This window comes from Camelus bactrianus, chromosome 7, assembly GCF_048773025.1.
Source record: "Camelus bactrianus isolate YW-2024 breed Bactrian camel chromosome 7, ASM4877302v1, whole genome shotgun sequence".
In the NCBI taxonomy this organism is placed as follows: Eukaryota; Metazoa; Chordata; class Mammalia; order Artiodactyla; family Camelidae; genus Camelus; species Camelus bactrianus.
In genome coordinates, this window is record NC_133545.1 from 14300746 (window position 1) to 14316032 (window position 15287).

The 15287-nt window shown below is 42.9% G+C and overlaps 1 protein-coding gene across 3 annotated transcripts in view; it reads left to right on the forward strand.

Moving 5' to 3' along the window:
- Positions 1 to 15287, forward strand: part of DGKI (diacylglycerol kinase iota) — a 396321-nt gene that overhangs the window by 133332 nt on the left and 247702 nt on the right. For all 3 annotated transcript variants that reach the window (XM_074366970.1, XM_074366972.1, XM_074366971.1), the window contains one exon: positions 9115 to 9223. In XM_074366970.1, coding sequence (XP_074223071.1) covers positions 9115 to 9223 — 109 coding nt within the window. The remainder of the gene's footprint in view (positions 1 to 9114; positions 9224 to 15287) is intronic.

Sequence of the window (15287 nt, forward strand, 5' to 3'; positions counted from 1 at the left end):
TGGGCAGCCTTAAGTGAGTAGGCCCCAGGGCCCAGGCCAAATTTCACAATACCTTACACCTGGTAAGAGGTAAATGTAAGCATGCGCCAGTAGCGTAAACACTACGCATGCACCAGTTATGTAAGCCTTATGAACAAAGGAAGTAAAGGTACGCATGCGCTGGCAGCATTCTGTAAGTAGTATGGACAAAGAAATGAACGATGCGCATGTGCGGGCAGAATAGCTAAAAGTAAGTGCGCCACGCGGGGGCGCGCCATCTTGTTGAACTAAGAAAGTGCTGAGCGCCGCCGCCACCGCCCGCCACGGCCCGCGCCACCCGCTTGTATTGTAGTAAAGTGCTGTTTCGCTCCTTGTCCGCTCCTCGCGCAGTCTGTTTTGAGGTATGGCAGCTCCTCACACATTTTTCTGGTTGGGCAGCGCATCTCCTCAAATACTCTTAAGCCCCCCTCGGCCGACAGGTGTATAGTGGATGCCATGGGTTGCTGCCCATGTGCCTTCTCAGGACCACAGTGCTTATTTTTCCATCTTCGAGGATTATTGGCGGCTGATGGTCCACAGCTGAGCCCTCCCAGGCACTGCCTCTGGCTTAAGGGAATCTCTTGCCATGCTGTGCTCTCTCAGGGGGTGCCGTGCCCAGCAACTGGTTGATGGAGAGGTTCCAAGCCTTGTCTCCCCCTGGCTGGGACAGCTCTGAGGGCCCTTCCCTCCGCAGGACCTCACGTAAGATCACCGGAGGCTTCTGTTACAGCCGCATCACAGGTCTGCTTCTTACTTTGCCCATCCTTCTTCTGGCGCTCCCCCACATGGTCTCCAGGAAACGTGAAAACATCTGTTTCCAGCCGAAGACAAAGTGGTCAAAAAATGTTGGATGCACTCTAGGTGTCCGATAGGTTATGTTATTATAGTTGTTAGGAGAGGAAGATTGTGTATTTTGTGAAGTTCTCCAGAATGTTCCAGACACACATAAAGCTTCGCAACAGATTCTAATTAACAGTTTGAACCACGAGTAGTGAGAAGAAAACTATCCCAATGTTCAGCAGTGGCAAGGGGATTATTGTTTGATTTTTTTAAACGTTATTTTACAAGAGCATATTCTTACTAGCCTGCTCCAATTGAGGCAGAACCTTGTTTCTTAGTAATTGACTCTTGCCTGATGCTCCTGGGTACTGTAATTTTGTTGTCTCTGTATATTTGATTAATTATCCACAATTGATAGAGGTGCTGACAATTTATATCCCGTAAAGTTAGAGGTTAACCTGTGAAAATCTATGTGTCGTGATTTTATAGACCAAAAGAAGAGTTAATGCCACAGAGGCTGAGGTCTTATTAACCTGTGGAAAGTTAACTACTCTTACATCACATTTAGCAGTCTTTTTAGGCATTTCCTTCCTGAGTATTATAAATAATCAATCTGTAATACACAATTTCTTCTTTTTTTTAAATGGAGTTACTGGGGATTGAACCCATGGCCTCGTGCATGCTAATCATGTGCTCTGCCACTGAGCTATTACCCTCCCCTGCACAATATCTTGATTTTGCATTTGTCTCCCCTGTTTGATACCTCATTAATGAGTTAAAAAAACAAAAAACCGTTGTCAGATGCTCACTATCTACTTGTGTGAGAATGTTGTTTTTAACAGTGGTCTTTCATAGGGCTGTGTTTCTGTTTTAGTATCCCCAGCTTCTGAAGGGTAGAATTATGATAGGAAGGTACCCAAAGTTTCATGGGGGCAGTTGGAAAAGTGAAGTCGACATTCTGAAGTCAGCCAAACCCTGTCATACTACATCCTGATTTGGGGTCTAACTTTGAAGTGTGTATATTTAGTATTGAAGTATGTGTATTTGCCGGGTTAGCCATCACAGAGTACCCCGCGCTGAGTGTCTTAAGCAGTAGAAATTCATTATCTCATGGTTCTGGATGCTGAAAGTTTGAGATGAGGTGCCTGCCGGTTGGTTGCTGTTGAGGGCTGTAGGGAGAATCTGCTCCAGGCCCCGCCTCTGGCTGCTGTGGTTTGCTGGCAGTCCTTGGCTTTTCCTGGCTTGTAGACACATCACCCTGATCTCTGCCTTTATTTTCACATGGCATTCTCCTCTGTGTGTGTCTGTCCATATCTTCCCTTTTCATAAGGACATCAGCCATATTGAATTAGGGGTCCACCCTAATGACCTCATTTTAACTTGATTATCTCTGTAAAGACCTTATCTCCAAATAAAGTCACATTCTGACGTACTGGGGATTAGGGCTTCAGCAGATGAGTTTTGGTGGGGGGAGCTTAATTCAACCCCAAACAGTATGATTACTTTTTCTCCATTCCTCAGGATTACTTTTTCCCTCAACGGATACCTTAAGGAGAAGAATGTCATTAACTCTTGAGAGAATCCCAGCTAAGAAATCTCACTTAATTTCAAAATGAGGTTTATTGCCACACGCCACATCAACCCTATGCCAGCATTGCTTTAGGAATGTGCTGATGATAAATTAGGCTTGGGAAACACATCCCGTCTAACAGATGAGTTCACAAGTTCTCAGGGGCGTTCGTTCAGCAGCCCGTCTGCTTTGCAGATTAAACAAGCAAACAAAATACCTTTTTGGTATTGAGTTCATTTACATGAATATCGTTAAATAATTCCAATGTCATTTGGATTGCATTTTTAAAAAAATATCTTCGTAAACTTGTCTGAGGGGACAGTGTGGTGCTTTTTAATTTTGCATTAGGCGGTTAGGGAAGTTGCGGAAAAAGAATGATTTCTTTGGCAACCACAGAATTATTTACCATGACTAGAAGAAGGGTCTTCTGTTTGAATAACCCCTTTGAACTGCCCATCGTATAGTGGAAGCTTGTTAAATGTTTACTGAATGAACAGAAGTGTCCGGGGAACTTAGAAAATGTGAGCGCAATCGAATGAGAAGCACGTGTTTATTCAGAGATTTACCATATACCTCACTTTGGCTGGATGCTGTGGGGGTGGCCAGTATGTGTATACAAGAGTAATTATAGTAGTGACTGTTCATTGTGCTGGTCGTGTGCCAAGCATCCTGCACACGTTAAAAAAATTATCATAGCTACTCTGAGTTGGATAGTGTTGTTCTTATTTTAAATATAAGGAAACTGAAGCTAGGAGAGGCCAAGCAACTTGACTGCATAGCTAGTGATGGGTAAGGTAAGGTGTGTTCTTAACCTGTGTGAGTGAATGCCTCCCAAATTGGCCTCTTTCTAGAAGCTTATGTTCTTGTAGAGATCAGACATTTATAATGAAAGCAATGACAAAATTAGCATGGTAGTATGGTACTGTATGTCTCTGTTGCTATTAAGTGTATCTGTCACCACTTCATACAGGTGCGGGGTTGTGTTACGGTTAAGTATGAACAGTCTGGAGTTAGGTGCCTGGATTCAAACCTCACTTGGACTTTTCCCATCTGTGTGATCTTGGACATGTAGCTTAACTGTTCTGTGCTCTACTTTTTTTAAATTATAAATGAGGGGATAACAAAAGTACCTACCTCGTTGTGAGGGGTACATAACATACGTAAAATGAAACAGTGCCTGGTGAAATGTACTTCCTGCCAGATGCTTCACAAAAGCCACAACTGATGGCGGTTTTACTCATTCTTGTATCCCATACATCTGGAACCATGCTTGATATGAAATAGACATTCAGTAAATACATTGTTGAATGAATAAATATGTTTCAATATGTAAATGCCAGGCCTTAGTCACATTAGCAGACGCAGTGAAGTCGTCACATGGCTGCACTTCTATGTAGAACAGTGATTCTCAGCCCACGAGTCACGTTCGAAATACCTGGAAGGCCTTTAAATACACTGATTTTCAAGCCCCACCACAGGCAAAGATTGGGCACCACTGTTGTAGAACCAAAGTAATGGCTACAAATGTACAGTAGTGCAGGTGCAATATGTTGAAGAATTAAAGCCAACAGTGATTTTCTGAATGACTTATAACCCTTAGGAAAATAAACACAACCTTTGTTTCAATAATAATTACATTCTTGAAAATTTCAGTATACATTAAGATGGTCATGTGTAAAATGAATTAAGATTTAGGCTCAAATAATTACACAAGGTTTATTTGCCTACATAAATCTGGTGAGATGTTTGGAATTCGTGCAGGGCTTGAGACAAGTTTTTACTGGGTGTACTACCCTTTGCAGGCAGCTTGTCTGGATCAGCCAAGAAGCACTAAAGGCTGCTTTGAATATAGGCAGAGTTAGTGTCCATTTATCAGGGAGAAAAACACCAAGGTGCGCCGTAATTAAGGTCTTGCTGGCGGCACTTGGGGAGTTCAGCCAAGGTACAGAGTCACCTTTTAGGCAGCTGATTCTGTTTTCCAGAACAAGATGAGTCCAGCAGTCTCTCATATGTTGCCGGTCATAGGAGACCTCCTGGCTAAGGGGACCTCCTGAATCTCTGGAGTGTCCCTTCCCAGCAGGTAGACGCCTTGTTCTATTCTCACAGGTAGGTAGCATCATTCGGACAGGGAGTTGGCAAGATGGGGATGGGTTGATTCCAGGAGCCACACAAACCTGGAGTAAGAGTAGAGCCAGACTGAATTGAGAGAAATTTGCAAGACGGATGATGAGAGTATCCTGGCTAAATAACCACTTACTTTTATGTCTTTGCATAAATTAAAAAAAAATTCTCTTTATGAAGAATACGTACTGCACGTTTCTTTCAATAAATACATTACAAAGATATTAACACTATCATATGCCCTTTACAAATGTTGTAGCAATGGGATTCCATTTTCATGTTGGTCACAAAGCTGTTTTGATGTCTTTTAGGCTTCTTAACGCTGGATTCTGCCTCTGTTTGCCTTTATCTGTTAAAGAGCTGCTTTGAGGGATTTCTGGCCCTCTCAGGAAAGAATATCACTGAAATGCAAGGCCTGGGGTATAATTCAAATCATCCTAATCAGATTTCTCAACCCTTGATCTAATCAGCAAGCTGCTTTGCTTAGCTTCTTGGTCCAGTTCATTCATTAATTCAGAAAGCATTTACTGAGTATGTGCTTGTGTCCAGCCCTGGGCTAGAATGTAATAAGATTAGTAGATGAATTGAGCCCTGTCCTTTAGGAGTTTATAGTCTTATTGAATGAAGTGAAGCAAATAATAGAAGGCTATTTGAAATATATGATGGCTTGTGTACTTTAAATATGTTAAAGGTCTTTCATGGCAGGTAATTAACATTAATTGTGACTTTATGTGCCTGAAACTGCATTATGAAACGCTTTCTTTTCATATCTATTTCACAGTTAATATTACACTTCTCTTTTTCAATGCTTTTTTTTTTTTTTTGCCATTATAGTCATCCCTGACAAAATGTTGTTGTAAAATTAATAGAATCATTGGCATTTCACAGCTTTACTGACTGTGGGCTCAGGAGGATCCTGAGCAGGAGGAAAGAATGAGAAATGGAAACCCCATTGATTTTTGATTGGAGCAAATTGCAACATAAAGCCCCCCAACACACATCAGATTCTACCAGACTCTCAAATGTCATCTTTTACAACCAGGATGACTCCAAATAGAAAAATAACTTACACTGATTTTATTTGAGGTCTGAGAAATAGTGAAATTGCATTCTTATTTTGGAACAAAATGTGGATACATATATGAACTGTTGGGAAAGAGAGTTTTCTCCCATGGTTATTTAGAAGAATGGAGAGCTATAATCAGAAGTTACCTCCCACCACCCCACCACCCCCCGTAGTACCTCTATACATTTTTCCTATTCTCTTCCTTATCTAATGTCCTTTTGTGAGGCCCTTTCACAGTCATACACTGGCAGCCACTTTGATGTTTCTTACTTATTTTCCCCCAAATTAATGTTTGTTTGTGTAGTAGATATGCAATTTTCTTCTATTAATGTTACAGAAAACCAGCCTAAATTTGCATCCCCAATGAGGAATAAATAATCAACGAAAGCCCTTACTTAATCCTTTTTTATTCACAGGCTGGGAAGGAGTGTGATTTGACTGTAGTTTCATTGCAGGGCTAAGCTGGGATTAAATGTTTGTATGTCTCCTGTTTTACAGCCACAGTGCACTTCCAGAGACAGACATCCCTTGAGGCCTAAGTTGATTATTTGAGCAATTTTCCCCCCTCTCCTGGCAGTCCTCTTTAGGAAGAGTAATTGGGTTTTGGTGGTCAGTCTCCAACTTCTGATGAGTTAAATGCATTTGTCCTGTGGTTTCTACTGTTGAAAATAGAATTTTATTTCCTATCTTCTGCTTTCTTTTTTTTTCTGATCACAACTCTCTGTGGCTGTTCATGAAAAAAAAATGAAGGATTTATATTTTTCTCATTTACCTAAGATTTAGGAATTCTTCAGGTGTTCTAAGGCTTTGTGCGTAGGTACCATTTAGTGGGGTTTTTTGCTGGAACACTTAAATTTAGGTTGTGGGACTGCTAAGGAATCAAAGGTGGAACCTGTAGATTCTGGCCCTACAGAGATCTGACTTCCTTGTGGTAAAAACTATGACTCAGAATCACCATTTCAGGGTCCTTCAAAGCCAGAGAAAAGTCCTAATGCAAAACACTAAAGAAGTTCTTTGAATTCAGGTGGAAGAAAAATGCCTGGGGGGGTGAAGGCTCACCATATAAGAATCTTCCAGGATTCTTTTCTTGTGGCTCAACGAAATGGAATATACTTTGGAGGAAGGGGCCAAAATTGATGTTTTCATTGTTTGCAGTGATGACAGTGAGGAAGAAAAGAATACTGTGTCATCAGACTGTCATCATTAAAGGCCTGCATACTTGTAATGACTCTTTGGGGGGTTTTATAAAGCAAGTACATTGCCTGCTGCCCAGTAGGAACTCCTGAAAGTAGGCTGCCAGCAAGCTTGATATGATCACGTCCAACTACCAAAGATCTGTCCACTGTGTCTGGGACTTCCTGTGTAGGAATATGAGAGAGAGAGAGAGACAGAGAGAGAGAGAGAGAGACAGAGACAGAGACAGAGAGAGACAGAGAGAGAGAAAGGCAAAAAAGAAGAAGATTAAGAACAGGGCTGGCCGCTTGCTGAGCTCTCAGACATATTTGGTCCTTGATTATTGGCTGCACAATCCTAGATTCTTTCTGGATTCTACCCAGTCTTTTCTTGGGTTTTGGGACTGCTGTTCATCGTACTCCACTTCACAAATTCCATGTCTGTTGCAGAGATCAGTGAACAGTACAAGGAGATCATCTGCCTTCTAAAATCCAACAAAGCTTTTGGATTCTGCTTGGTTATGAGGGGATTCATCATATATTTGACCATCACTGTCTTCCTCTTCCCGTCTTATTGTCTGTATGTAGCCTTGTTCCTCCATATGAGGATCTGGGCCTCTCCTGTGGACTGGGTGCGTCTGCCGGTCCAGAGCCAGAGATGGCAGATTCTTACTGCAATGTCACATCCTGTGAGACAGGCTGCAGAGAGCTAATGGGGGTAAAGTGCGTCACCGAAGTGGCTGATGCTTCCGCTCGGGCTCCCCTGTGATGGGCCTGGTGGAGTTAGTGCCCCCCGACCTGCCCGAACATACTTGCTGTGTCAACCTCAATAAAGAGGTAAACAGAGGCAAGCTTAAATGATTAGAAATTGAGTTTGTTTGGGAATGGCAGAGGAATTGCAATGTGGGATGCACAAACGTTGGAAGCTACAGGGCGAGTCTGTTGCTGGCTTGGAGCATGCTGTTCTTATGGGCAAGGGGAGCAAAGAGGGGAGAGTCCAGCCAGAACCCAAGCCGCAAGTTCATTGGCTTGAGGATGGACAGAGATTCTTGGTGGATGTTCATTGGCTAAGTGATACATTTCCGTCTCCTGTAAATCAATCATTTACTGGAAATTAGTCTTTTAGTTCTTAAGTTTTGTTTTCTGAAGGGCACATGCATGAGATTCCCCATTTCATATTCTCTGGTTCCATTTAAGATTAAAACCCTCTTACCTGCTCACAGAGCAGTGTGCAAACTCTAGTGACAGAAGGAAGCACCCGGGGACCGTGGGTAAGCGCAGATTCCTGGACCTCACCCTCAGACCCACTCAGGACTCAGAGCTGCAGCATCACAAGACCACCCCCACCCCAGCCCCGATTCTAGCTCAGGTGATTCCCAGAGCACATGTGGACACCTTTGGGAGGAGAGCTTCTCTCCCTTCCAGGGAGCCACTTCGTTAATCCACAAGTCAGCAGTCATGTTTAAACTCGAGACCGTCGTCTGACATTTCTGATGGAGCTGTTCAGAAATTGACCTTCTATTATTCATGATGATACCACAAGCTCTCCGTGGGCGATCCCAGCTTTCTTCCTTTATCTTGCTGTCCTTATTCTCTCCACTCCACTCTTACCTCTCCTCCTTTCCCTTTGCTCAGCAGTGGTCACTTTTGCTTGCTGAAGCAACTCCTTATCTTTGCAGACCAAGATCAGGCATGACTTTCTCCACCTCTCCTGATTCATTCCCTCCTTTCTGACCTGAATTCTATTATGTTCCACTCAACAAACCTAAAATCCAACTAACGTGTTTGGGATTTTTCTTACCATGAACCTTGGTAAGGTGTTGATCTTTCAGTATGTGCAATTTCTTGGCAGATACAAATCATTTTTTTCTCACTTAGAATCTCAAGCCATCTGTAGAAGTTCTCTGCAAGGGTCAGGGAGGATGTTCTTGAGAGACGCAAGAGTGAACTCGGGGCAGTAACCAGCTTGGCGAGCTCTTTGTTGGGAAAAGGAAGAATTCAGTGGAAGATCTCATGAGCCTACTTTTTTTGCTTTTAATTTCTGGCAGCTTTAAAATTGTCCAAGAATTGTTATCAGCCCAGTGTTGGGTCTGTTTGTGTAAACACAGAGACCTGCATTCTGCCCTCTACCCTGAATAGGGGCTGGCATTTTAGTTTCTAGTCCTGAAGCGATACTGCCCCAAGGTGGCCCTCTCAGTCTCCCTGCCCTTTGAGACCTGCCACCCTCTGTCTTCACCAAGCACTTTAAAGATAGATTCCAGGACCCTTGCAAAGGTTTTCACATGTGGAAGACCAACTCAGGAATCGTTTCTACCCCACGGGAAGTTTTTAGCTCTGGATTACCTTCTGATGTTGGTTTTTCTTTGTGTTTTTTCTTCTTGCTGCAGGAAAGCAATCTCCCGGGCAGGCCTGCAGCACCTGACTCCTGCACATCCCCTCAGCCTTCCTGTGGCAAACGGTCCAGCGAAGGAGCCCAGAGCGACTCTGGACTGGAGTGTAGGTGTCGGCTGTGTCATTTAAACATCATTCAGTTGCATGTGTGTCTCTCTCATTCTCAGGATTTCTAGAGCCACCAGCAAGACTTCCTTAATAATTTTCAATACTGTTTGCTTGCCCCATCTTTAGGTATCTAAACCGTAGCTCCACTTCCAGATTCCTAGGAACATAGCTCCTTTATCTGAAGTCAGACATATTGAATACTAAAATAAAAACTTCCTGAATCATTTGAAGCCTTCTTGCCTGGGTTTGCAGCTGTGAGACAAAAAGCACCTCTGTGCACATGCTTTATGGTTCCTGCCAAGCTGGCGATGAATAGAGTTTACTCTTAGCAACGTCACAAAGTCTAAGCTTGATTTCCTTAGCTCAAGATGCCCTTGTCTTTTTTGGTGTTTTTTCTTTTCCTTTTTCCCCGAGAGAGGATGACCTCACTTTACATTGCAGGCACTCCATGTCCTCCTGTTTGCTAAACTTCCTCCCCTGACCCAAAGGGAGATGGGTCTAGTATCAGTGGGGTGGTGATACTACCTGATTTTAATGTTTAACCAAAAGACCTCTACAAAAGCGATTCGCTTGAGTTGCGGATTGCAGCCTGAAATTCTTAAGTCAGTTAGGATACATTTATTGAGGTCTTTGGTGAGTCAAGTTCTTGGTTGAAGACACCTCTAACTGAAAGGTGTTGTCCCTTTTTGATGGCATGTAAGACACAGTATGAAGACAGAGGGAGGGCTGCTCTGAGATTCTGACGGTCTGGCCTTGATGATGAATTTTGCTTTGCATTCCCGCTTGAGTTGAACAGAGGGAGTAATCCATGTTCTTTTCCTTCCATGAGAAAGACCATGCAGGGCTGGGGAAAGAAGAGGTGTTTTTAAACTCCATTTAATATATTTTTAGCACCGATGTCATGATTTAATGTCCTTTTATACTATCATATCTCTCCCTCTTTCCCAAGAACACACTTATTAATATCCTTATTTTATATTCTGGACACATAGCAATGTACGCAGTGTGTGAAGCATCTGGCAAAGACTGGGTTTAACTGAAGTGCAACTTCTTCCTTGATGGAGTGCCGAGACTCAGCTAGTGTCTGTGCACGTTGGGCTGGTGTTCAGGAAGAATGTTCCTTTCTTGGAGTTTCCCTTTGTTCCAGGACAGTTATTTAATAAACTCTTAAATTGCAAGAGAGTGTAGAATATATTTACACCAGTGTTTACATAATTAAAAAGAATTAAATGTATAAACAAACAGATAAATAAAATGAAAGAGGGATATGCATGGACCAGTGATGAGAGTGTGTAAAAAGAAAGTTAGTTTAATATTCGTGATGTTCCAAATCCTCTGATCTAAAGTAGCAGGACCCTATTTGAGAGGCAAGATTCTATTTGAGATGCAAGAGAGTTCAGATCATTTAGATAGAAAGGCTCATTAAATCATTTCTCTGCCCCTTGTGTGGCATCAGTCAAGCCTCTTGACTTCTTTCAACCTCAACATCCTCACCTGTAGATGGGGACAACTGTGACCCCTCCCTAAGGGGGACTTCATGACTGTTGCTAGGATCAAAGGTGACAGCGAGTGTAGAAGTTCTCTATAAACTGTGCAACCTGCAGGTTTATTTATTCAGAAGTAAAGTAATTATGAATTCATTAATTCATCGATGTTTGTCAAGTACCTGCTTTGTTCTAGAATCTTGGGATTCTGAGGTGAGGAAGATACGGTTTCTGCCTTGAAGAAGCTTCAAGTGCAGTGGGCAGAAAAGACATGGACAGCTTAAAATGCAGAGTGGGGATGCCTAGAATAGAGGAGACAGAGAACAGCATGGAGTGTGAGGAGGGGCGCTCCATCCCGTTGGATGTTGGAGATAGTTACTGGAAAATGCTTTTAGAAAGAAATTCCCTTCCTGAGCTGAAGCTGGACTAGAAGGCGTTATTTTTCTGATTCCTGTAAAGAGGTGTGCACTCTAATGTTTCATCAGAATGGTATTTTGGGCTGGTGGTGGGAGGTGCAGTGCATGGTGGGGGAATAGCGGACAGGAAGGAAGGCTGGGTCTGTGCATAGCTGATCTTCAAGCTCCCCTCCCCTTTGGTTGTGACCACCCTGTCTTAGTGGCCTGATGAATTATCATGGTGACAGGAAACACTTCACCAGTGGAGGGAAAACTGAGGGCTAATTTAGAGGTCTGATGTGGTAGAAGTTAGAAGATGTGACTCTGAAAAAAAACCATCATTGCTGTTAGCAAACAGAAGCCAAAGAGTGACCAGCCCTACACTTCTTTGTGATCATGTAAAAGATTTTTCTCAGAAGAGAGGAAGAAGCAAATTGTTAAAAACATTTCAAGGCCTTTTTTTTTTTTTTTTTTAAAGCTGTGACTTGCCCATTCTTCCAAGTTTTTGGCTTTACACCAACTTTACTTATGTTACTTTCGCTGGCCCACTTGTTTAAGAAACTAACCAGGATTTAAAGTGTAAGACTAATCCTTGGGCTTGACCTGCTGCCATTTCTTTTATTCCACCTCCTTATCTGCTTCCTTACAGAAAAGCTGCCCGACCACATATCTTCCATTGGCCCACTCTTCTGGACTAAACATATTAAAATGATCAATCTTTACCTATTCACTGTTACTATTTATTGAGCACTGATTTGGCTTGGAGCCTCTCAAGAGTCTCCCAAATGAGGAGAGTGGCAACAATTTTTTAAAATAACATTAAAAAAGGAGGAGCTTCAATGTCTTGCCTTTGGTGAGGTAGGGGCCCCAGGAGAGCTAAAGGATGCTTCTGGCATAACTGGGGTGGAGAAGGGCTACTGAGATTGCCTTGTTTTGCATTGCACCCCCTTGACTCTCGGGTTGACATTCTCTTCACTCCCTTACCGCTTGGCCCAGGGGATGAGGGTTGTCTCAAAGGCCTACAGTGTTCTGATCCCCTGACTTGTGTCACCTCCTCTCTCCTCGTTTCACCAGTGAGAAAACAGATGCAAGAGCTGTTCATGGTGCGTCTGCAGTTGCAAGACAAATCAGGGTGGACCTGGAATTTGGATCTTTGTCCTCAGGTTTCTATTTATCGTAGCATCCCCAAAGGACCCTGTCCTGACTCCAGCATGTGCCAGAGTCTTCAGAAGGCGCACAGTTGCTTCCTAAACATCCTGTTGCTAAGGGCTTTGAGGAGTGGCTGGCTTGTACGGTGCTGAGACCCTGGGGAGCCCAGGTTGTAGGCACCTAGGTTGTAGGCACCTGTGTGTTTTGGCCGGGAGAAGACTATTGCGGGAATCGGTTTTTATGCTTTGGGTACATAAACTGAATAATTTCCTTTAAGTGTTCCATCGTTATATTCTCATTTCCCTACTCAGTGATACACAGTCTCTCTCTCTTATTTTTTGCCTGTTCCTCGAAGTCCAGAAACTTCTCTTTTGCTCAAATAGTTTGTTATGACTTCTAGGAGTCTCTGCCCCGCGCACTCGTTTCCTTGAGGACCCTTGGCCAACCTTTACTCCTGCTGCCGTGCACAGGCCTTTCCCCCAGTGCATGTCAGGGCTAGAACCCTTACTGGTGGGGGGCAGTCAGATCAGGGTCTCCTGCTGACCACAGTGGACAGTCAGCTCCACCCAGCATGAACACTGCTGTTTCCTACAGAGATGTCTGCTCTTCTCTGTCAGGCTATGCTCATCTTTTTAATTGAACTAGTTCTGTTTATTTTGTTTGCTTGTTTCGATCCCTCATAACACCTCTCCCCATCGAGCATTGTCATAGAGCCAAATTCATGGTTTTTGGTTGACTTTCTTACTCGAGGTCCTAGTTAGATTTCAGGCACTTTGAAGAGAGGATCGATGTCTTCTGCTTGTTGTTTTGGTCTGCATAGTGGACAACAGAGCCTCGTGGACCCAGCAGCTGTCTTAACAGAGGTCAGGGACTAGTTGATTACAGCTTTTTTGCTCCATCAGCAAGAAGGGGACATTGCACTGAGAGTTGATGGGCACTCAGATAATCTCTAGTTCCCGAAAGGCTTTGGTAGACACAAGTCAAAAGCCTGTTTGAGGAATAAATGGATTTATGCTACTGAGTCCCAAGTAACGCTTCTTAAACGTCGTTCCTAATCCAGTGCACTGTGTTAAATCTTAAAGCAGACACAGCTTTCCATCTTCTCGTTCTTCCTGTTGGCATCCTCTCTTCCCTTTCATGGTGACAACCTACGGGGGCTGCTCCCTTTGACTCCATGCCATGAACGTCAGCCAAGCCAGTTTTGGGGAAAACAAGCTCAATTGCTAGAAAGGAAGGGAGTAAGGCTCAAAAAGGAAAAACAGTCTCATCTCCTGGGCTGGAATCCAAGCTTCCAACTTAGAGTGAATTAGCCCGCTTCGAAGTGAGTCTGTTGCACAAATAATGCGTGTCTTCTCTTAAATGTCACGTGCATTTAAGAGATGTCCTGCAACGGAGACTTAATTTGGACTTAGAGACTTCTTCCTTGTTTTTAATGTTATAGCAGAGGACATAGGAGGTGGGTCTTCACTGTGCCCACTGTTCTGTAATTTGCTTGTGCCCATTACACAGCCTAAACAACTCCAAAGCAGTAGTGGAAAAGCCACCAAGATCTTTCTTAAAAAGCATATTGGTTTTAAACCTAGCATCCTTGATTTCAATGCACTTTCTCCTTCCTCCTTGGAAAATTTCCTCCAATCCTGAAGTCTGTAGAAAGCAGAGCGTTGGCACAAACAGAGCCAGATCCTAAATCAGACCACCTTTCCTTTCCTGTAACTGATAATGCAGAGAAAAGAAGTGCTTTCTCCTAGGCAGGTCCAGCATAGCACAGTTAGTGCACGGCCTCACTGTTTGGTTCAGGGACAAGATTAGGGTAACAGAGTCTTCATGCGGGATTGGTTTAAACTGGGGCATGAAACTAGGTCATCTTATCTTTGGAGACCTTGAAGGAAGAGGCAGGTGTGTGTGTGTGTGTGTGTGTGTATGTATGTATATGTATGTGTGTGTGTGTGTACCCGTATGCACGTGTGCATGTTCTCATTTTAGTCTTGTTTCAGATGGCAGGTCCCAGCAGACCTGTGCCTTCCTTACAAGCTCCAGGCCTCCGCTCTTTTACCTTCCGGTTTGGATGTCATCACCAGCAGTGACTCCTATCTAGTATCTTTCCCCTCTTCAGAAAGCGTTAAGTCAGATTAATAAAATTATCAGATGGCTGGAGGAACTGACTATACATTAGTGAAGGTCCTGGCCCTGGTCAGCCATGTTAATAGTGGGACAGAACTAGCATGACTTCATGCACCCTCATTAGTCATTTATTTTCTAAACTTGTGAGAACTTTAAATTAAATCGCACTGGCTGTGGAGGTGGGAATCATAGACTCCTACAACCTCACAGGTCAGTGAGAAGCATCTAGGTTTAACCTTTTGCCTCTTGGCAAGGGATTATCTACACTAATCTTGTGGAACAGAAATGTAGATAAGCCATAAACAGTCTAATTTTTAGTAATCACATTATAAAAAAGTGAAAAGAACTAAGTAAAATTAATTTTAGCATCATATTTTGTTTAACCAGATATATCAAGTGTTACTGTTTCAACATGTAATCAATATAAAAGTGATCAGTGAGAGGGTTCACATTCTTTTTTGTACACTAAATAATTCTTCAGAATCTGCTGTGAATTTCACACTAAGGGTACATCTCAATTGAGGCTAATCACATTTCAGGTGCTTAATAGCCATATGCTTATTGGCCAGCACAGATCTAAACCATGCAAGACAGATTTTACCTATTATTATCTTGAAGCTTTTCGGGTGGAGACAGTCCAGATTTTTTTTCTCTTTCTGATTTTGTCAGGATATTTACATACGATACGTATTTATAATTTTCTTATTCTTTCAAAACATTTTTACCAGCAGATGTCTTCATTTTGTGCAGATTATTTGCTTCGGGCATCAGTGTAGTCTGTTTGCGTCATTCAGTCTACGACACTCTCCTTCTACAACGTTCATCTTTTTACCTGTTACTATTACTAAGACTTCAAGGAGAACTTGAGAGCAAGGAATCATCTACGTCTCTATCTACACAGGTGGATCTCTA